General features: G+C 48.0%; 1 protein-coding gene across 1 annotated transcript; it reads left to right on the plus strand.

The window, feature by feature from the left end:
- Positions 1 to 1,735: 1,735 nt before the first annotated feature.
- LOC117005342 (cryptochrome DASH-like) lies at positions 1,736 to 20,545 on the plus strand. The gene is made up of 14 exons (XM_033076907.1): positions 1,736 to 1,888; positions 1,976 to 2,148; positions 3,191 to 3,284; positions 3,540 to 3,670; positions 4,618 to 4,766; positions 5,695 to 5,783; positions 7,834 to 7,907; positions 9,194 to 9,283; positions 12,730 to 12,809; positions 13,997 to 14,056; positions 15,063 to 15,220; positions 17,973 to 18,092; positions 19,016 to 19,192; positions 20,364 to 20,545. The coding sequence occupies exons 1-14, from the start codon at positions 1,799 to 1,801 to the stop codon at positions 20,457 to 20,459; spliced, it is 1,581 nt and encodes a 526-aa protein (XP_032932798.1). The 5' UTR covers positions 1,736 to 1,798; the 3' UTR covers positions 20,460 to 20,545.
- Positions 20,546 to 20,563: the final 18 nt, after the last annotated feature.

The following is a 20,563-nucleotide window of genomic DNA, read 5'->3' on the forward strand; positions in this document are numbered from 1 at the left end:
GGAAACCAATGGGAAACACCCCCTTTGCAGGCAGCAGGGCACCTCTTTTTTTTTGGACACCCTTTTGGTGAGGCTCTTGGCGTTGCAGTGCACGTGGGTGGCTGTCTGTGAGTAAGCTGCAAGAGGATGTCAGCACTGCCAGACTTGGCCCAGCTTAATGTCAACCAAGGCACTGTGGGGGAAGCCTGACTGCAAACAAAAGCAAAGCCAACTGCACTGTTTGTCCTCGTCCAAATGCAGGCAAAGGCAAACAGGGAAGATTTATAAACTGGGTGTTTTTTTTCATTATTTCTAATATGATAAAGAGACATGTTGTCTTCTAAGCATTGCAAGCGGACAGCAGTGTTTTCCTTGGGTCTAAGCCAAAGTTTTGGCTCCTCTTTTCTTTTACCAAACATGAGCCCTCTGGGATGAGTCACTGGTTCTCAATGGGCTGCAGCTGCTGAGCCAGGAAAAGGAGCCCTTGGTGCACAGAGAAGGGATCAGGAGATGATGTGTCATGTGGGTTACACAGCAGCCACATCACTTCCCACTGCCAGGCAATGCAGGCTGCATGCAGAGCACCCCCAGGCCTGGAGGAGATGGACATGAAGCCAGGGCTCCCCAGGACCCACTGGGCTTTGGGTACCACATTTAATCTCTGGTCAGAGTCCGTGTGGCTTCACCAAAAACTCCCCTTCAGCAATTCAGGTACTTAAAGGAGCTGCAGCAACTCATTGCTGTAAACCCGGACCCTGAATCATCACCAGCTCCTTGTTGTGACGTGTTAAAGCTTTCTCCATTTCTCTCCCATCCCAGGACAATCAGTGGAGTTACACAAGGGAAGCAGGTGGCTGGAGAACACATCAACCAAGCATTTCACAGAATCAAAGAATCATTTAAATTGGAAAAGACCTCGAGTTAACCCAGCACTGCCACATCTACCACTAAGCTGTGTCTAAGGATGGTGACTCCTTGGGCAGGCAGTTCCTGTGCCTGGTTTCCTCTTATGAGAGTAGCTGAATGAAAAGAAAAAAAAAAAAAAAAGCTGCTGAGGGACAATTCAGTGAGTAAGGGATGTGTGACCACTGGTGCCCAGTATCAGCTGACAGAAGCTATAGGATGAGGCAAAGGCTTTTCACTTCAGCCACTTCTTCAGTGCTGAGAACCAAGTCCATTCATTATTGCTAATCCACAGCTCACCTTTTGTCGGTCAGCAGGTGACAAGCTCTGTGCAGAGCTGGTTCCTGGGCTAGCAGCCATCACATCACAGCCTTGGCATTTAAAGGATGAACACGATCAACACAGCCGGAGCAGGGCTCGGTGTCACCAACCTCTGCGGAGGGTGGCTGCTGTCACCGTGCCTGAGCCCCAGCACTGGTGTGTGCAAGATACAGAGATTTTAAAATATAAAGAGATTTAAAAATACAAAGAGATTTAAAATGATAAAGAGGTTGAAAAAAGCACCCAGCAATAAGAGCAAGCAGTTGGGGCAGAGGAAAGGGAAGGGGAAAGGGAAGGGGAAAGGGAAGGGGAAGGGGAAGGGGAAGGGAAAGGGAAAGGGAAAGGGAAAGGGAAAGGGAAAGGGAAAGGGAAAGGGAAAGGGAAAGGGAAAGGGAAGGGAAGGGAAGGGAAGGGAAGGGAGCTCGCTGCGCTCCTGCCCTGCAGGGATGCGGGACGGGACCTGCTCAGGGATGCGCTGGGGGCGGACACCGGGATGCGGAGCAGGACGGCTCCTCCCCTGCAGGGCGGGATGAGGGGCCGGGCGCGGGGGGACAGAGCCGCTCCGGGCGAGGTGGCAGAGGCCAGGCGGGGGACAATGCCGGGGACAATGCCGGGGACAGTGTCGGGGCCGGCGGGCACGGCCATCTGCCTGCTGCGCTGCGACCTGCGCGCACACGATCACCAGGTAAGGGAGCGCCGGGGCTCTGGGGACAGCCCGGGGATTGTCCCCTCGCCCTGCCCCGAGCTCGCACCGCCCGCTCTGTGTTCGCAGGTGCTGCACTGGGCTCAGCACAACGCGGCGTTCGTGATTCCCCTGTACTGCTTCGACCCGCGGCACTACCTGCGCACCCACTGCTACGGCTGGCCCAAGACGGGGCCACACAGGCTCAGGTTTTTGCTGGAAAGTGTGAAGGACCTCAGGGAAACGCTCAAGAGAAAAGGAAGGTAGTTTGGAAAGCACCGTGCAAATAACGTATTTGTTTTCTTGCTCTTTTTCAGCATATACCCGTGCTGTGGCTCGGATGTGTTGGGCACTCTGGGCTCTGATGGCTCTTATTACAGTGGGGTCGCTCGTGTAGCCCCTGTTGAGGTGACCTGCTGTGTCACCTGCAGGGGACAGAGAGCCATCCAGGCTCTGTGCCACCTGGCTTTGGCTTTCTCTGGTACCCCAGATGAGTGTCAGCCTTGAGTGCTTTACCCAAAGTGCTGGCAGTGGGAAACATGAACGGCAGAATTTTGAGATGTGGGCAGTTTCAGTAGCCACTGTGGCCTGGAGCCTTCCTTGTCCCTGGAGAGCTTTCCCTGGATGTTGGCTTGGGACAGACCTGGCTTCTGAGACTGGAGAGTCACATTGCTTTATGCCCTGTCCCACTAACCCAGTCTCTAGATTCAGATATCCTTGTTTATGGTGGCTCTAGAACCATTATTGGGCTAGACCAGGGCCTGAAGAATCCATTACCAGGTAATATCTGGCTTTGCAGAGCAAAAGATCATGGAGTCATAGAATAGTTTGGGTTGGAAGGGAACTTTAAAGACCATCTAGTCCAACCCACTGCAATGAGCAGGGGACATCTTCAACCAGATCAGGTTCAGAGTCCTGTTCAATCTGACCCTGAATATTTCCAGGGATGGGAAAACCTCTCTGAGAAACTTGGACAAGGTGGATCAGCCAGCCCTTGAATCTCTTTAGTGTGTGAGGATGAGCAGATTCACTTTTAGGTAACAGCCTGGCTTTGTGCCCAGTCATCTTTTCTGAGGCATCCAGAGTGGCAGAAATGTGTTTGACACAAACTAAGCCCCAGAGGCTTACAAACTCTGTTTAGGGGCTCCTAAAAAATGCAGGCTGGTCAAATCCTGTCTGTGTGCCTGCACACACTGTCTGTGCTCCACAGAAAACCAGGAGTGCCTGCCTGGGCTGGGATGATGGCCTCTTGTACACATAAATAACAACATCAAGACTATTTCAGGGCAATATTTTGTGTTTTAGTACCCTGGTTGTGAGGAAGGGGAAGCCGGAAGATGTGGTCCGGGATCTGATTACTCAGCTGGGCTCTGTCACTGCTGTGGTTTTCCATGAAGAGGTAAAGGAAATACTCGAGTGACACGGTTAAAAGATAAAATTGTGCTGTGAAGGTTTCTTCCACGACCAAGTGGTGATGCAGATCCTGTGTGTTCAGAGCATTTCTGGGGTGTTGTTAACCTTGGGGAAGCTGGGCAGTTCCTGGGGTGGGGACTCCCTGAGAGGGGCAAAGGGATGATGGCAATGTGGAGAGGAGTGAGGAGGGCAGGACCAGGGACTTTGTGCAGCCCTGGCCTCACTCTTTCATTCTCCCCAGGCCACACAGGAGGAGCTGGATGTGGAGAAGGGGCTGTGCCAGGTGTGCAGGCAGCACGGGGTGAAGATGCAGACATTCTGGGGCTCCACGCTGTATCATCGGGATGATCTCCCCTTCAGGCCTATTGACAGGTGGGCTGCTCTGTGCTGTCACCCCTCCACTGTCCCATTTGTTTCTCACTCATCAGGGCTCCCAGTCCTCTGGTCCCACAGAAAAGGACCTATTAGTCCATCTGTTTGTGCTTTTATGGAGCAGTGCTGTCATGCTCAGGCACATTCATCCCTCTGCACTAGTAGGATTTATGCTTGTGTGTGTTTAAAGCCAAGGTGTGTGTTTGTTCATTAAGGGACTGGAAAAGACCTCTAAAATCATCAAATCAAACCCCAAATCAAAATTAACTAAGCCAAGCTCAGCAGTAAACCATGTCCTTCAGTGCCACATCCCCACATATTTTAAATCCTGCAGGGACAGTAACTCCACCACTTCCCTGCACAGCTGGACAGCTTGTTCCAGCCTGACCACCCTTTCTGTGAAGAAACTTTTCCTAATGTCTAACCTAAGCTTCACCTGAAGCAACTTCATAGACCCATTAAATGGTTTGGGTTGGAAGGGAGCTAAGAGATGATTTACTTCCAGCCCTCCTTGGTGTGTGTACTCTTCACTGCTCCCTCAGCACTCACTTCAAGTGTAGTTGATGGAGTTGAGTGATTCATGGTATTCTGTAGAAAATATATACAATAAGAGCAGACAAATCAGGCTGTGAAAATGCCTGCTTTTCTGCTTTGCCTGAAAAGACACCAGGAGGTTGTAGATTTTCACATTGAGATCAGCTGTGTTAATCAGAAGTTTGGTGAGCTCTCACTATTTCCCCACCAGGGCACACCTTAGATTGAAAAGGCACAATTTGCATCAGAAGCAGAAAGAAATTGGGCAAAGGACTGAGCTTCAGGTGGCTGTGATCCGCCCCTATTGTGGCTGGCAGTGCTCAAACAGGCATCACAAACGTGGGAGGACAGCCTGGAATGCTAATCCTGCTCCTGAGGAAGGGGTGTGTGACTGGCTGCTCCCATCTGTGCAGGTTACCCGATGTCTACACCCACTTCAGAAAAGCGCTGGAATCCGGGGCCAAGGTCCGGCCCACCCTGAAGATGCCAGATCAGCTAAAGCCCCTGCCCCCAGGGCTGGAAGAAGGGACTGTCCCTACAATGGAGGATTTTGGACAGAAGGGTGAGAAAACTTCATCTGGAAGTTGCACTAATGAAACACTGCTTAGATGCTGTTCTTAAAAATATCCTGTTTAGATCTGTCTTGAAAAAATGTGGATTACAAAGTAAATAATTTCCTGCTGCTCCAGATTCCCAGATGTTCAGGCAGAGTGAAGTGGGTACCTGCAGTGGCTGCACTTGAGTTCTGATGGTTAATACAAACCCAATATCTTGCAGTGCATATTATATTCTGTCACAGAAAAAATTCCTTTTGTGAAAATGTAGAGGCAGCTAGTGCTTGAGAGAGATGTGAAATGTAGTCCCTAAGGGTGATTGAATTATCATGGCTCTTTCAGTCAGGGAGGTGCTGTAGAAGCATCTGTCTTTAGTTGCAGGGTTAGGCAGATATTTATCTTCAAATTAAAAGAGTAGATTTAGGTTAGATGTGAGGAAGAAATTGTTCCCTGTGAGAGTGGTGAGGCCCTGGCACAGGGTGCCCAGAGAAGCTGTGGGTGTGCCATCCCTGGAAGTGTCCAAAGCCAGGCTGGACAGGGCATGGAGCAAACTGGAATAGTGGAAGGTGTCCCTACCCATGGATAATTTTTAATTTCCCTTCCAACCCAAACCCTTCTGTGAGTCTATGATACATCTCTTACCAAGAACCAAAACATGGAGACAGTGATTGCCCTTCAAACTGTAACTAAGCCTCAGTTCACTCACAATGAAATTGAAATTAAATTCCCTGTGTGGAAGAGCAGCTGGGTTGGAAACATCCTCTTAGTGATTTTTAATATATTTGATACGACCCTTATTTTAAAGGAAGGCCACAAAATCTTTTGTGCTCCCAAAGCAGACATCCCCACTGCTGAGCATCCCTAGATTTTAATCTCCCTGCCTTTGAGATGCATTCCCAGGGGTGACAAGGTGTTGTTTTTGTGTTTTTGTGGCAGATCCAGTGACTGATCCCCGAACAGCCTTTCCCTGCAGTGGAGGAGAGACCCAGGCTTTAATGAGGCTGCAATATTATTTTTGGGACACGGTAACTCTTACATTTCCTTGCCTGCATCCTCCCCCTTGTACACATGGCTGTGCAAGTGGGTGAGGCTGCAATTTCACTTCCTAATAATATTTCCTTAGCTCCCGTATAAAACTTCACAGAGGAGGGAATTAGCATTATTTCAATTTTTCAGAGAGACAAAACTAGACCAAAAAGAAGTAATCTGGGACTGGGGAATGTAAGCCAAATACTTAGGAACCTAGTTTACTGGCCATCTCTCTGAGGTATTTTTTTCCATTAACTTCTGGGACTTGGGACAAAATTTTTTAGCTGCTTTACCTTGATTTGCTCCTTCTGTGCTCAAGTCCCACGTCATCAGCAGTGTAGTTCCTCTGTTTTAGAGGAGTGGAAAATGCCTGAAGGGCTGGAATTGCAACTGGGGTGAGGAACAACCGACCCAAGTTCTGCCCACAGTTATAAATAGCAGGAGGTTTCTGTAGTCTGGTTTAAAATCTTGCAGCCAGTGATGACAGCTCCTATTTGTTTCCTTGCTTTGGTGGGGTGAAGCTCCTGCTGACTGCATTTTGTCAGACAGTTTTTGAACTTCTTTCTGGTCTAGTTTGAGGAACTGTCTTAAATTTGCCGTGTCTGAATTCAAAGACACGTGTGCTGATTTCCAGCAGCATCAGGCCCCAAGCTGGATAAAGGAGGGAGCACCTCTCCAGCTGAGATGGATTAAAAGTGTGGTGTTCCCAGTGCCTCACTGGGACAGCCCCCAGGGCATCCTTTCAGCTGTGCCTCTAAAGTTCCTGCATTCTTTTGCTTTTGGGGAGCATTGTCCTGGTTTAACCCCATGAGGCAGCTCAGCCCTGCAGCAGCTGCTCCCTCAGTTCCTGCCAGTGAATGGAGGGGAGATTCAGAAGGATTAAAGTGAGAAAAGTCACATGTTGAGTTAAAGACCATTTAATAGGGAAAGTAAAAGCTGTGTGCACAGGCAGAGCAAGGTGAGGATTCATTTAATACTTCCCAGCAGTGGGCAGGTTTTCAGCCAGGAAAGCAGGGCTCCATCACAGTTACATGTAAAGACAAATGGCATCACTCCAAACATCCTGACTTCCAGCTTTATATGCTGAGCATGACTTCATTATGGTCTAGAATAAATACCCCGAGGGTCAGCTGGGGTCGGCTGTCCCAGCTGTGTCCTCTCCCAAATCCTTGTGCACCCCCAGCCTGCTCAGGGTGGGGTGGTGAGAGAAGCAGAAAAGGCCTTGAGGCTGTGTGAGCTCTGCTCAGCACTAAGGAAAACATTGCTGTGCTATCTGCACTGTTTTCAGCACAAATCCAAAACAGCCCCAGATTAGCTGCAGTGAAGAAAATGAGCTCCATCCCAACCAAAATGAGTACAAGTGTGCATAGCTTCTGCATTAATATCACCGGAGCTGGAAAACCTCTTCCTTCTTTTTTTTTGTAATGCAAATATTGTCTTTCCCAGTGAGCTGCAACAACCCTTTAGTGATTGTAACCCGTGCAGTGAAGGTGATCAAGGAGATCTTCCTTAAGTCCTCTGCATTGTTCCTGGAATGCTCAGGGCATGGAAGATCTGCATCCTGCTGTAAATGTGTGGGGCACAGGAACAGCAGGGGCCAGAGTTCCTGCAGCTGTTGGGTGCTGTCACACGGGTTCTGTAACCCCCAAACAAGCAGCCACAAGGCTGCCACTTCCACTGGTGCTTTTCAGTGGGTTTTTGAGCCAAAATCAGATGGGAATAGCAGAGCCAGGTGCACAGTGCTTGTAGAAAGAACCTTGGAGTGTCTTTATGATGCTTGAATTTAGATGCTTTAGAGCATCTAAACTATAACAAGGCTGAAGAGGGGAGCACAGCTCATGGCACACACAAACCCCAGAGTTATAATGAACTCTGGCCTGGTTCATACCTGGATGTGGAGGCAGGAATTGGGCAGCTGTGCAATCCTTGCAGGCAGCCATGAGAGGGAGCCCAGCCCTGCCAGAATTGCTCTGGCTCCAGAAGGAAAGAACATTGAGCAGATTGCTTGTAAAGTATTAAAACCCTTTTGTTCTTTCACTCTCACAGAACCTGGTTGCTTCTTACAAGGAGACTCGGAATGGGCTGGTGGGAATGGATTACTCAACCAAATTCGCACCATGGTAAAGATTTTTGTTGAGATGGAAAATCCTTTTCTGCTTCCATCCCAAGCTGATGTTGCTGTCTGCTGGGTGCTTCTGGGCAGGGGTAGAGGTCTAGGTGTGATTCCTTTGGCTCTTTTTGTTGTGGTAGAGCAGTTCTGGGGCTGCACTTTGCTGGAACTGGTGCAGTGAGGCAGAGCTGTGCTGGGAGCAGAGTTAATTCCAGACTGGAATTGCAGCAGCAGAACCCAGTTCAGCCTAAGCTGAGAGTATCTGAATTCTCCCAACAGATTTGCAATGAGAACTAAATTTCTGAGGCTGTTACAGGTCAGGATTTCTTGTTTCCATCAAGCTTTGTGCTTTGATGGTTGCAGTGGATGGCTCCATCTGGTGGCACTGCTGGCTATGTGGAAGTTTGTTATTTGTGGCCTCTACTTGAGTTTTTCCAAGCTGGCCATTTGCTCAGAGCAAACAGTCCTGATCTGCCTGCCCCAAAATGTTCCTATGTCACATAATCAAAATCAGAGCAATTCAGGTTGCCCCCAGTCATTCCCATCTCATACTGGCCATTAGAGCTGGTCAGCAATTAAGGAAAAACTCTTCAAAGCCTTTCTTCCTGTTTTCCACAATTCATTAGAGCATCCAGTGTTTCCACAAGCTGTAGTGGAAATGGCAGTAAAATGCATTTCTGGGAAGAGCAAGGTAAAAGTTGTTCTTTATCACTCTGTATGATGGGGTTGGAGTCTCCAAGTCTTTTCCTGTCTTGCAACAGTGTTGATTTGGAACAAATGGAAGGAGCCCAGTGGGTTGAAATGCCAGAGCAGGGTTTGATTCCCTAGTTTTCCTGCCAGGACTCAGATTTTCAGCAGTCACTTGCCTTCTGTGATTGCTCAAATGAACCACTGAGGTTCTGCAGGAAAAGGAGCCCTGGGCACAGGATAAGGAGGTTTGTGGTAAAAGAACAGGACATGTGATGCAGAGGTTGACATTTGAGATTCTTTTCATTGGGTTTGTTAAATCATTTAGGCAAAACTTGCCAAGCTTGAGTAAAAAGATTTATCTCCATAGCTTGGAGACTCCTGTAACAGTCATACCCCAGGAAGGGGAGGATTTTGATTCTTGGAAGAGAATTCTCTCTCATGAAGAGTTGCAGAGAAATTACAACTTGACTAAAGCCATTTAGGAAGTCAGGGTCAGGAATGCAAGCCAAACAACATTTTTAGACAGCAACTTGACACAAAACTGCCTGTCTCCTCCTGAGCTGTCAGTCCTGCAAGGCATTCAGAACATCCTTCCTCTGCTTTCAGGCTGGCACTGGGCTGCATCTCACCTCGATACATCTATGAGCAGATCCAGAAGTATGAGAGAGAGAGAACAGCAAATCAGAGCACATACTGGTATGTCTGCACCATCACCATGGTTTATTTTCTCTGAAAAGGAACCTGGCATTTCAGGCACAGGAGAGTGATTTGATAACTCTCTTCATAATTAATGTTTGTTTTTCCTGTGCCTGCTGGCTGGTTCCTCTGGGTTGCACTGTAGTTCTCTTTCAGTATGGATTTATTAGTCTGTCCTCAACACCCAGAGGCTTTAGGCATTTTGTAAGTAAGGATTATGAATGCCAGTTGTCATTATTATTGCTGGGAAACTGGTTCATGAAAACAATCTCAGCAAATCAGCACCGTCCATCTCTGTGTTCTTATGGGCTAAATGAGAAGGAAGAATAATTTACAAATAAAAGCCAAAGGGTTTCTCAGACCAAGGATAAGAGCCCAAAAGTCTCAGGGACTGTGTGTCTTGTGCAAATCTCGTGATGTTTGAAGGTCCCATGGCCACAAGTCCAGCTATGACCACCACATCAGAGCAGAGGGGAAGGGGGCACTGGGAACTGGGTTTATTGCAGCCCATCTTGTCACCCATGCTCTTCCTCACCTCTCAGTTTATCCATCCCTGGGCTCGCCTTGAGCTTGTTCTGCCCAGACACTGTGAATTAGAACCTGGAGCTCTTGATAGATTCATGTTAGAGCCTGGCCTAACACTAGACCTGGATGGGAAAAATCCCAAACCATAAGGTCTGTGCAAATTCTAGAACTAAATATTCATTTTGGTTTGTTACATTTACAACATGTCAAACAGCACAGTGGTTGGTTAAGAACAGGCAGAACACTGCCAAACATTCTGGCTGCTCAGTTTCACTAAAATTCAAATGACAGATAAAATATCAACACCTATGAAGTGTATGTTTGGGTTTTTTTAACTTCAGAGGCAGTTAAGAGAGGAAAGAGTTCAAGAAATGAACACACTCCTGTTTTCCATCTAATGGTCAGCCAGCCTGCTGGCAGCTGGCATGCCATGGTGATTTTAGCATTTTAAAGTGTTCAGTAATTATAAAAATAAAGCTGTCAAGCTCCCAAGAAGTCACCTGTACATTTAGTACAGGTCATGGTGGCTGCACATGAGGGACTCATTGAACCTCAGTGTTATCACACTGCTTTTTAGGATTTTTAGTGTCCTGTTCAGGTTGGACATTAGGAGGAATTTCTTCACTGAAAGGGTGATTAGACATGGGAGTGGATTTCCAAGGAGGTGGTGGAGTCACTGTCCCTGAAGGTGTGTAAGGAAAGACTGGGCTCAGTGCCATGGTCTGGTTTTCACAGTGGTGTTTGGTCATAGATGGCCCTGGATGACCTCAGAGGTCTTTTCCAACCTGATTCCTAATTCTGTGATTCTGTTCCATAACCAGATTATCCAAAAGGATCTTGTCAGCCTAAAAATCAGCTGAGCAGGGTGCTTCCCATATGGCATAGAGCTGAAGCAGGTCTCTGAGGCTGATGTGCCATCATTTTATAAGAAGCTCTTTTTTATATAAAAATTTTTATATAAAACTGTCCTTTTCCCCATGGGCCTTGCACCTGATCTAATGGGCTGGAGCACTGTAAACCTGTAAATGGGTTGGCTGCACCACCTAATTAGTGGCTTGTCTTCATTTTCTTCTGTCTTCACACAGAGTCTGGATTAAAAACATGAAGGAGATGAATTTTCTCATGTTGGGACTTGGTTGTTTATTAAATCTTATCTAAAGTACAGAGAGTTCAGCAACACTTCTAGCTACCAGCTAAAAGTGAGCAAAATGGAGATGAATTTAGTTAATTACAAGGTCTTTTAAAGCTAAACAGTCCAATAAAGAACTAACAGCTATATTATTTATCCTTTTGACCCAATAAAACTCCTGTGACCCTCAGTGCAGCACTGACTGTCCAACCAGAAACTGCTGCCTGAAATTATGAAGGAGGAAGACAGAAAGAGACTCTACTCAAAATTCTCCATCTTGTCCCTACCTATTACTATATTATAAAAACCTCGAATTCCAAACCCTTCACCATGTGAAATCACACACTTCTAACTACACACCCATGATTCTAATTCTTGTCACTCAAATTTGGAAACCTTCTCCAATTCTGACTTTCTCAAATCAAAAACAGTGTCCTCCTGGGAGTCAGTGCCAGAAAGCACAGAAAACTCAAAACTCCCAGGCTTCTGAGTTCAACATAAACCAGTTTTGAAAGGTGTCTTGGAGTCCCTAAAGGGATTATTGCTTAAATGAACACCCAGCTCTCAGGAATGTGCTGATGTGCTCCTTCCTGCGGAAGTGTGAAGCTGAATCAGGCCCTCACCCTGCTCTGGGACAATTACACAATAATTTCACTATTATAAACTGCACCATTTTGACTAAAATTTTGGTCTGAACCCAAAGTGCGGCTTATAATCAGGTGTGGCTTATATATGGACAAAGAACGAAAAGTTGCTGTTTTAGTTTGGAGGACAGGTGTCTGCTGAGAAAGGCAGGAGCTTCTCTTTGAAATGGAGAATGTAAACCCCCTCCCTCCAAATTATTATAATTTTGAAATCAAGGGGCTTTCAGGCAAAGATATGGGAATTAGGAATAACAGTTCTTTACTAGGGAAATTAAAATAGAAATACAGCACTACAAAGAACAAACCCCAAACCCTGACACAGTCAGAGTACAACCTGACACCCGTCAGGCAGGGCGTTGGCAGCAGTCCCATTCCATGGTGGCTGCATCCTCCTGCAGTGACAGATGTGGCTCAGCTGGAGCAGTGCTCCTGTACAAGGTGCAGTTTCCCTCCGGAGCTCCAGTGGGGATGTGGAGAAATCCGGTTTTCCTCTGGAGCCCAGTGGAGAAAGGGGCTCCCTTAGTGTCCCAAAAGCTCTGTTTTTATCTTGGTAAGAAATGTTGGGCTCTTCCCCCTGGCTGGAGCAACTCCCAATGGGATGCAGTAATTTTATCAGTGCCACAGTGGGACTCAATGGCCATGAGCAGAAAATGACTGGCTGGAGGAAGGATGGGTTGTGAAAAGATAAAGAACACTGCCCTGCCTGGTTTCAATGGATGCCCATTAGCAGAATATCTCCCACAGAGATCAGGATCACTGCCCCCACTCTCAACAGATGGTGATAGAACAGATACCTTTTATCACACTCTGTATTGTAACCCAATACAGTTGCTGACACCTGGACCTGCGGCTTATAATCAGATGTGGTTTATAAAGGTGAAATTACTGTACATCCCAGTAGGGATGGAGCAGGAACATTCTTCTGAAGCTCTAAGGAAAGCTTCCCAAGTGACTCATGCAGAGTTTGCTTTCTCTGTAAGCAGGGTAAGGAGGCTTGCGGAAGGAACTGGTGTCACAGGGAAGGTGCCTGAAATCTCTCCTTGTGAATAAACCTCACAGTGTTCATGATGGGTTGTATGGAAGCAAAATCCTAGCTCAGTGATCATAAATCACCCACAGTGAAATACTGAGATGGTTTTGTGTTTCAGGGTCCTGTTTGAACTGCTGTGGAGGGATTACTTTCGGTTTGTGGCCCTGAAATATGGCACAAGGATCTTCTCCTTAAAAGGTGTGCATGGATCACCACATTTAGGGGGAAAGGTGCTCTCTTACAGCAGGGAAAGGCAGAGAAGAGGCATTAAGTTGTAGCAATGTTCTCATGGTGGTTGTGTCACCACCCTGGGATGCTGCTGGGAACTCTGTTAGCACAAAAGTGCCTCAGCACCACAGTGCTGGACACTGATCCCCAAATCTGGTTAGATACAGGGTATTGACACATGGGAAAACAGCAGCACAAGGAGAGTGAAGATGCTGTTTCCAGAGACATTCCACCTTTCAGCAGAACCCAGGCTTCAGGCTTGCCCAAGTTCTCCAGAGGACCTGGAACAGAGCAGGAGCTGACCCAGCAGGTGAATCCCAAAAACCAGATATTGCACTGCACAGGAATCAGAATGGGATTCAGCTCCAGCCCCAGTGACAATGTGAAATGTCTGAACACTCAGTGCAACATCAAACACCCAGCCCATGTGTCAGGAGACCCTGCAGGTGATGCCTGTGCTGGGTGAGCTGCTCTGCAGGGGATGCAGCACTGGCTCAGAGGCTGCAGGGCAGCATCCAGCTGTGGCTGCAGAGGGGAACATCTCCCTCAGGGCCTATGTCACATCTGCCAGCCCTCTGTGCTGTTCTGATGGCACTGGATGCTTCTGCTGGGCCTGACCTTCAATGTTTGGAGCTAGAGCTGATTTGTCCCTGCTGCCTCTGCTCCACTGCACAGAGTTGTAATTGCCACTGGATCATCCCCTCATCTGTTCTATCCCATTTGCAGGAGCAAAGTGTTACCTGGGGCTTCTGCCAGGTAATTCTGGGTGTAGTACCTGCTACAGAAACAGATTTCACATAAACATTGTCCAGGAGTAAAGCTGAAAAAGAAAATATCAGCGTGGGCCAGAGCACATCTCTGTCCACTTGTGAGGTCTGAGCCATCTTTAATTAAACAAGGAAAAAAAAAGGAAACATCAGCAAAATAAATAGACAAAATCCATTAGGGCTTGAGCACCCTCTGTGTGCAAAGGACACCCCTTGGCCACATTGAGGGGAGGAATGAATAATCTCTAAACCTGTGCAGAAGGTTTGTTTAATGGCACTGAGAGGCCAGGCTTCACCCTCATGCCTCGTGTCAACCAAGCACCCCTGGCTGTGTTGTGACTGACTGTGTCAGTATTTTCTTCATCAGCAGGTCATTATTTTCCTCCACAGGGCTTCAAAGCAAAGAGATCCCCTGGAAAAAGGACCTTCAGCTCTTTGAGTGTTGGAAAGGTCAGTAGAAAACACAGGTTTGGCTGGGTGTGGTTTGTTCTCCACGTGTCTCTTGGGGCTCACAGGGCTCAGGGCTCTGTAGGGCAGTGCCAGCATGGCCAGGGCTGGCATTGGAACTGGCATCACCAGGGCATGGATGTGTGTGCCTGCCCTTCCACTGCACAGGAGCAGCCCAGGGGGTTACCCTGCTTTGTGAGGTGCACTACAGGTGGGTTTTCCTGCCCAGGAGGGAGTGTTTGTGACCTGCTGGTCCTTTCTGTTTAGTCACACAGAGGCTGACCAGCCCTTTTTATCAATATTGGATTGCCATGCCTGTGTTTGGTTCTGTTTGCTTTTGGTTACAAGGTTATGACAGATCTTGACTAAATCACATCTTTTGTAATCCCACAGCCTTTTCTTTAGGTGTTATAACTTTGTTGTTGTCACATGAATAACAAGCATAATATCTCAAAACTTGGAGGGACTAACAGATTAAAGCATTAGAATCAGTGCAATACACACCTCTGTATCTTTTTTTGTGTTAATGCCACCTGTACCCATTTGCACACAGGATAAAATAAATCATCCAGGCACAGTAAATCTTTTCCTTAACAGCAGATAAACTCTACTTTTCAGGTACTAACCCTGGGGGATTTGTCCAGTATATCTCTCTGTTAGTCACTTGTCAAGAATCTTTCTGTTCTTGGCCCATCTCACTGTTGTCTGAATATTTATTTTACTCTGCAACCCATCTGATTGTTTTTCCAGTCTGAGATATATTCTGGTTTTTTTTTTTGTTTTGTTTTCTTCTTGCCAAAAGTTCTCCCCAGCTTAATCTTCAGTATGATATCCCATTTAATTTCCAGTGGATCTCAGTGGCTGGTCTCCAGCTAAACCACACTGAAATCCCTCCCTGCTGCTGTGCACTGGCACTGTCCTGGAAATAGCTGTGAGTACATGACCACAGGCTGGTTTATGAGTGCCCAAAACCATCCTGACATCCCAGGGCTGTGTTTTGTCTCTGCAGAGGGCAGAACTGGGGTTCCTTTTGTGGATGCCAACATGAGGGAGCTGAGTGCCACGGGCTTCATGTCGAACAGAGGGCGGCAGAACGTGGCCAGCTTCCTCACCAAGGACCTGGGGCTGGACTGGAGGATGGGGGCAGAATGGTTTGAATACCTGCTGGTAAGACTGAGCCCTTTGTGTACCTGGAGTTTAATGATAGGCAGGAGGACAGCCCTGATTTATAAGAAAGGGTACAGGTGATGATCTGTAATTTTCAGGTTGGTACAATAATTTTACAGAGTGTGAACTTTCCAAAGCTCACAGAAATAAAAGGAATTTTGCCACAGTGGAGCTGCCATGAACAAAGATGTGGCAGGGAAGTTTGCAGTAAGTGTTGATCTTCTGTGTAGGGTTTTAGCCAGAGGTCCATTGCACTTGAGCAAACTTTCAGACACGAATTATGCTAACAGTGCTGTGATTTGCTCACCCCAGGGGCTGAGAAGGAGGGCAGCCCAGGAATAGAACATAAAAAGAAGTGTGTGCTGGCACAGTGTCTGGAATTGGTGGCTGAGGACTGGGAAGCCATCTAGTCAAGCACAGGCAAGCAGGGACAATAGCTGGATCAGCCTCCCCAGAGCTCCACCCTGGCTGGAGGCATCCTTCTTCATTCTGGGTGTTACAGACCTCCCTGCCAACCAGAGCACCAATTCCCCTCTCATATATCAGTCAGCAGCTGTGTGAGCTCAGTTAAATAGCTGGGTCACTTTTTTGACCTCAGTCCCCATGGATTCTCATGGTACTGGCTGAAAAAGGCCAAATGCTCACATCAGCCTCACATTAAAGGTCTTATCTGTGGGATACAGGAGGCTACTGGCAGTCAGAAAACTTTCCACTCGCTCAGTACTGGATGGGCAGAAAAAGCCCAGTTGCCTTGCCAATATCTGCAATTAAAAGAGACTTTTTTTGTGAATATAATTTTATTTAGCTTCTGTGGAGGTGGGCTCTGATATGGCTTTGGCTGCAGGAGGAAAATCTGGGTGGAAATCTGGAGGAAAATCTGGGTGCTCTCCCATGCCAGTGCTGTGAGCAATAGTGGGCTTGGACAACAGCACAGTGCAGGACTTCAGGATCCTGCAGAGAGGGGTTTTGGCAGCTCCTTGCAGTGATGCTTTCCCAGATGAGAGCAAGAGTGTGTCACTCACACAAGTGTGTCCTATTCCACAAGTGAAGAAGATCTGGAAGGTCTCACACTAGAAAGATGCTGCCTGTGTTACCTACATGCATTCCCAAGGACATGAAGCAGAATTCAGCATGCTGCACTGGCCCTTTCACCTTGGGAAGCCCCAGATGCTGATGGCCACTGTAGCTTGGGGTGGCACAGGCTGATCCTTGTGCCCTTCAGTCCCATCTCGTGTCACACAGCTCTGTTGCTGTAACCTGGTGGCGTCCCCAGCAGTACCCAGGAGACATCAGCTTGGTAGGGAAGACTTGGCTGTAGAAGAGTAGAAACCAGAGCAGAACTGAAAGTGGTTTCATTGCCTCTAAAAAGAGGGAAGCAGTGCCTGTTTCATCTCCAGTACTGCCAGCAAAGGCCCACCAAGGGTCTGTGTGTGTCAGACAGGCAGGGAAACTGAGGCACAAGCTCTCTGCTCTGCTGGAGCCAGGGGAAAGGCCAGAGAGCACTGGTGTCCTGAACTGAGAATATTTCAGCTCTGACTTCATTGATGCCATTCACAGGGTCAGGCCCCAAGGAAAAGCAAAGAAACAAATAGAAGAGAATGCCAGGAAGGGGCAAGGCTGAGGGGGAAATGAGCCTGCCTCCTCCAGGCCCCCTTAGATCTGCCCTCACCTCCCACACACGCTTTCCTGCATGTTAATCACACAATCAGGCCCCCAATGGCATCTTTCTTCCCTCCTTATCTCACCAGCTGGAGGAAGCAAGCTGGGAAGGGGAAGCCTGGTGCACAGGGAGCAGAGCTGGCTGCTGTTCACCCTGACCCTGGGCTCTGCAGAGAAAGGGCAGCTTGAGCCTGTTCCCTGAGCCCTCTGCCATCCTGGAGCATTGAGCTCCTCACTCCAAGGAGAGGCTGAGGTCTTGGAAACATCTCTTCGTGGTTGCAGTAAAGGGAGAAGAGAGCAGCACTGAACCAGCTCTTTCTGCCACAGCTGCTGCTTTTGCAGCACAGACACCCCTAGGAATGCTCAGAGATCCCAAACCCTCTTGGCTGTCACTTCCACTGTGCTCCTGAGCAGGGTTTGAATTGTCCTACAACTGGAAAATTTATGGTGTTGGATTTAAGCCATCTTGCCCAGCTGAAGAGCACTCAGGTGGGATCACATTCTGCTTGTTCCAAAAGCCCTGCTCCATTTTATATAAGCACCCTTGAGAGCTTTTTATTTGTTTAGAGAAGGAATAACTTGACAATGGGAAAAACTGCAGTGTTTGTATTGTTTGCATCCTCATATACGCTGTGTGGATTGTCTGCACAGTCTGAGTTTAACTTGTCTCCAAACTGGCTAGTAGGATCTGCAGAGATGATTTTGCCAGTGTGTGGTGTCTGGGTAACTGGTCACAAAGAATTTTCCCTCATGTTTGAATACTTTCTTTTGGAATATGAGCATTCAAATGCTAGGGCTACTTGTGAGGTCTGCCAAATGATGGCAGAAAGAGAAGGATTTTCCTTTAAAAGGAAGGAAACTGAGGAAGAGACTTTGGTTGGACTTTTACCTATCTCACTGACCTAAGCACTGTGAATTGAAGCAGTCTGGGAAGCTGATCCCAGCTGTAAAAAGCAGCCATGAAGGTCCATGGGGGAGCTCTGACCACCCCAGTGTGGCTGGAGTGAATCCCATTCAGGGAATTCTCCCCCTGAGCTAAAGGATGGAAGATAACATTGACCTGTCCTGACAGTTCTGTCCCTCTGTTCTCAAGGTGGATTACGACGTTTGCAGCAATTATGGCAACTGGCTGTACAGCGCTGGCATTGGCAACGACCCACGGGACAGCAGGAGGTTTAACATGGTCAAACAAGGCCTGGATTACGATGGCAATGTGAGTCTTGTTTGGCTGCTCTGCAAGGATGGGTGCAGTGAAGGATGTGGTGTTTGCAGGGAGCAGAGATCAGTGTGCTGTGTGGATGCTGAAGCAGTTCTGGTGTCTCCTGGCCATGTTGGGCAGGTTCCTCCTTGTGTGCAGGTAAATTTAACAACCTGCTGCTGTCCCCAGGGAGGCTGGAGCTCCCCACACCCTCCCTGCTCAGTGTGTTAAGTGTTTCATCACCATCTCTTCATCAATACCTCACACAGATGCTTCCTTGAGCACAGAGCAGCTTCTTGGAGAACTCAGGAGTTACCTGAGAGGCAGAACCATTCCTTGAGAGGTGCTGAAGAGTAGATTAAACCTGTGACTCCTCTGACTGTCCTCTCTTAAGTGCTAAGAGCAGATAAATTGCCCTTTCCATGTGCTTAGCCAGTATTCACATACTGGATGACCTGTTTCCACACTATTCCTTAGCTTCACGTGCTGTTGCCTTTTGGCACTGTAGCTGGCAGGATTTAACAAGAAATCAGAAATTAGTCCTAATAGAGGACACAGCAGTAGAGTTAATAGGAGAGATTCAGGAACACAAGAGTGTGCAGGTGAGCTAGTCATCCTGTTTTTCTTCAATCATGTAAAACTTCAAGGGGTGGCTTCATTTCAGGATGTCCTAAACAGGACAGTGCTGAAAATGCATCTCTGCCTCCCTCCTCTGCCTGCAGTGTGAGCGTGGGGGAAGAGCTCCAGCATCCAGCATTTAGGCACTAATTCTGGGTGGAGGATTTGGCAAGAGGGGCTAAGGCTTGTCAGAGTTAACTGATGCTGTACAACACCAGCTTCTCTACCAGGAAATCTGGCTCCTCTCCCAGTGGGACAGAGCCTTGCTGGGAAGCACTTGCAGCTTGTCACTGAATGGATCCTGTTTGCTCTGTTTGCAGGGGGATTATGTCCGGCTGTGGGTGCCAGAACTGCAGGGCATCCAGGGAGCAGACATCCACACCCCCTGGGCACTGAGCAGTGCTGCTCTCTGCCAGGCAGGAGTAACTCTAGGTGAGACCTACCCACAGCCAGTGGTGACAGCCCCAGAGTGGAGCCGACACATCCCCCAGAGCCCTGTGAGTGCTGGGAGGGTGGGATGGGCTGGGAGGGCTCCAGGGGCTGCTCTGCATCAGCCTCTCTGAGTTCTGCTCTTCTTTCTCAGGTGTCAAGGGAAAAAAAAAAGTTGTTTTAATGCAAGCTCACATTGCACCACTGTGCAGCCAGGGTTATTTAGCTGTCTGTCCTGCCTGCTGTGGTGAAGGATGTAAATTTTTGCTGCTTCTCTGTCCCTTGTATAATCAGCAGGGCTTAGCCACAGCGTGTCCTTCTGAGCATCCTTCCCTGCCCTGGCAGCCCCACCAGAGGGATGGAGTTTCTCCAAGGCCTCCACTGGTGTCACCACCCCCTGATACAGGTGGAAAAAAGAGAAACAACCCAATGTCCTTTCTGTTCAGGAGGTGGAAGTAAAAATAACCAATTTCCTGCTTGAGTGCATCCAAACTGGAGTCAGCAAAACCTGTAAATGTGGAGACTGCTCCTTGCTCGTTGCTTTTTGGGTGTATCTCCCCTTCAGAATGGGGGCAGAATGAGATGTTGATCCTGCAACATGCCAAGGCTTTTATCTGCTGCCTGGGATGCTGTTCTGGGAGGAGATGGAAGCAAATGGATGTAACCAAGGGTTGTGTATTATAAGAGTGTTCAGCATTTTGCCTTTCCCCCATGCATCTTCCCTGCCTCCCCCTGAGTCAGGATACTTTGTGGAGGCTCAAATTTCGGTGTTGTACCAAGTCAGTGAAGAGTGAAGCATGCCCCCATTTCAGATTTTAATCCCAAGGTGCAGTACCAATTTTTTAGGCCAGATTCCTTTGCCATGAGTGGCAAGTTTTGTGGAAGCAAAGCCTTCTGCTTCATCCATGCTGTTGGAGGGCCTGGATTAGTAACTGCCTGGAATGAAAGAACTCTGCAGGAACACCTTAGTGGGACACCAGTTTGAGGCAGTGGTGAAACTTGAAGCCAAAAAGCTTCTCCATGAGGCAAAAATTCAATTTTGACCAACTTTCCCAACTCACCTTAGCAGAAACCCTGGTTTCCTAAATCCCAGCCCAGAGCAATGCCTGTCAGGCCTCCCTGCCCTTTTGAATGAACTTGGGAGGCAGGAGTTCCATGTGCACATTCTCCTGGATGTCAGCACTGCTTTGTGACCAAATCATCAGTAAATATCTCACTGTTCCTTGTCATTTGCCACAGGGAGGAAGTCCCCACCCCAGGGGCAGGAGGGGACCAGCACAGCACAAGGACAGAGGAATTGATTTTTACTTCTCTCGCAAGAAAGATGCTTGCTGAAGGCTGAAGGAGTGCTCAGCAGGAGGTTAATGGATAATGGTTAATTACCTTGAACAAGCCAAAGATACAGGTTTGGCATGGTAAAAATCTGGTTTATGTGGCAG

The sequence above is a fragment of the Catharus ustulatus genome, chromosome 1 (assembly GCF_009819885.2).
Source record: "Catharus ustulatus isolate bCatUst1 chromosome 1, bCatUst1.pri.v2, whole genome shotgun sequence".
Taxonomy (NCBI): Eukaryota; Metazoa; Chordata; class Aves; order Passeriformes; family Turdidae; genus Catharus; species Catharus ustulatus.